The sequence below is a fragment of the Montipora foliosa genome, unplaced genomic scaffold (assembly GCF_036669935.1).
Source record: "Montipora foliosa isolate CH-2021 unplaced genomic scaffold, ASM3666993v2 scaffold_263, whole genome shotgun sequence".
Classification (NCBI taxonomy): Eukaryota; Metazoa; Cnidaria; class Anthozoa; order Scleractinia; family Acroporidae; genus Montipora; species Montipora foliosa.
In genome coordinates this window covers 160,001-162,189 of record NW_027179565.1, presented here as the reverse complement: position 1 = coordinate 162,189, position 2,189 = coordinate 160,001, and the positions used below count along the sequence as shown (strand labels likewise).

Genomic DNA, 2,189 nt, shown 5'->3' with positions numbered 1-2,189 from the left:
TTAAAACGGGGTCAACACTGTCTGTACTGTCAATACTCTTAATGCTGTGACATTGGTGATGTTTCAACATTTTGCTGCCGGAAAAAAACACCTTAGTCTAAAGAATTTCATCCTTTACAGACATCGAGGTAAGTATCTCGTAAACTGCAGAGACGTACAGCGGCAAAAAAAAAAGACTTTTTATGCTCTCATATGCATGTTTGAACCTTCTCTATGTTGACAAGTCACAGATTCCAAAATTAGCGATCAGACGTTCTTTTTGGGATGTTATGCCGTGTGGGAGAAGAGAATCGAACGCATGATCGTAGGTTACACTTTATAGCGATTTCAATAGCAGACTATTTTTCCAGTCCTTCTTTTTAGAAATAATATAAGTTATTGCGAGGGGGCTGTAACCAGCGACTGGTTGACATAGGAGTTACATAGCCGGAGATTATCGCTTGCAAAATGCTCGATTTTAATCGACGTACACGAACTGATCATCTCTCAGTGAAAGCTTTAAAATGAAAACTGCAGTGACAAGCCACTTGAATTATGCGTGGTTCTTCGTGGAAATCTTTGAGACAAAGTTGCGTGATGAGCCGTCAAAACGGAAAAAAATCTACCTTTCCTTCCGTCTTGCAAGATTGGCCTCAAAATTCGTAATTAATCACTAGAGGAGATACCGGCATTAGAGTATTGTTTAAAATTTTTTTAACATTAAATCTGTCTTGTCAGCTTGCCAGCTGCAATACGGTAAAGTGCGTTCGATTAATGTTTTACTTCCTTCATTTTAAGAGATGGAAAGAAAGACGTTTAGTAATCATTTTTGCATTTTTTTAATTTTACACTGTCATGGAGAAACGTAATACAGCATCATAATCGGCATTGCTTTGCCGAAAAACTCTACTCGCTTATATAATTACACCTCGTTTTATTACCTTTTCTATTTGATCGGATATGATCGCAGTGAGAGCGGAAACAACCAAGACACCGACTGTCGCTAACAATTTCCATATAAGTCATTCATTTCAACAGCGAAAATGTACCGTTTTACTAATTTCAGTCTTAACTGTATAACGGGACAATATTCATGTCTGCCTCCCCTTCAAAGCGAGTCCAAGTGCGAAGTATCAGTTTTCATTCATACGTAAGTAGATCCCAAAAGCTTCGCACTTGGACTCGCTTAGAAGAGGTGGCAGACATGAACTCGAAATTGGCCTTTTGTCACATGAAATCCCAGGAATCTCTTACAGCTCAGTGGTAGAGCATACGAAAGAGATTAATCGGAAGCCGACTCCTACAAAGGAGCGTTCGGCATTTTTTCGATATTTAGGCCTTTATGAATGATGACGGTCACTGTTATTTTTTCACTTTTACTATTCAACCTTTCTTATCTAATCGATCAATTTTCAAAATTGCCTCTAATAACTCTGTTTAAGAGAGAAAAGGAATCGCCACACCTATGAACATCACCGTTCGGTTGAAATATTATTACTTGGTATTCCAGTTTTCAGTTCAGTCAAGTGTGGTTTCGATCGAGTCGTACAAGTTAATCTATTTTAAAGGCCTTTATTACGATCGCTGAAGGTTCTTTTTGTTTCGTTTTGTGCAGCTGTAGAATTGGAAAATGTAGTATCCTACCTTGTAGAACTGGCAGTAGCATGCACACAGCGGGATTATTGTAAAGTGCAATCGTTCTGCGTTTGTAGCTTGCCGTCCATATGAGGGATATAGATTACTTCATGGTTGGTGAGTGCGTACAATTTTTATTCACGAGTTGTGAAGGATCGCGTAAACGAATGAGTGAGCGAAGCAAACGAGTGAGTTTAACGATCCTTCACAACGAATGAGTAAGAAAAATCGTACAAACGAGCCAACCATGAAGTAATTTGTTTATTATATAAGCACAGAGATCATAAAGTTAACGACCGATCGTGAACAAAAGCCTCAAACAAATAGCAAAATATTTTTAGAAATAAAAGAAATATTTACCTTTCATACCACGCTTGAGCAATATTTTGTACAGACACCTGCTTTCAATAAGTAATATCTTTTCTCACCAAAGTTTTCGGTGGGTAGGAAAGGTATAAGCATGTACAAGATACTTATTCATAAATACTTCTTTATTTTACAGTTTTTCAGTGAAGAAATATGAAGCTTTTGAGTATTCTCATAGAACTAGCCGTTGTTGGGTGTGTTGTAAGTGG

At 37.7% G+C, this 2,189-nt stretch overlaps 1 protein-coding gene across 1 annotated transcript in view; it reads left to right on the top strand.

Moving 5' to 3' along the window:
* The window catches only part of LOC137986680 (uncharacterized), a 3,715-nt gene continuing 1,526 nt past the window's right edge, over positions 1 to 2,189 (top strand). The window contains exons 1-2 of the mRNA XM_068833623.1: positions 1 to 128; positions 2,117 to 2,181. Coding sequence (XP_068689724.1) covers positions 2,134 to 2,181 — 48 coding nt within the window. The 5' untranslated portion in view covers positions 1 to 128; positions 2,117 to 2,133. The remainder of the gene's footprint in view (positions 129 to 2,116; positions 2,182 to 2,189) is intronic.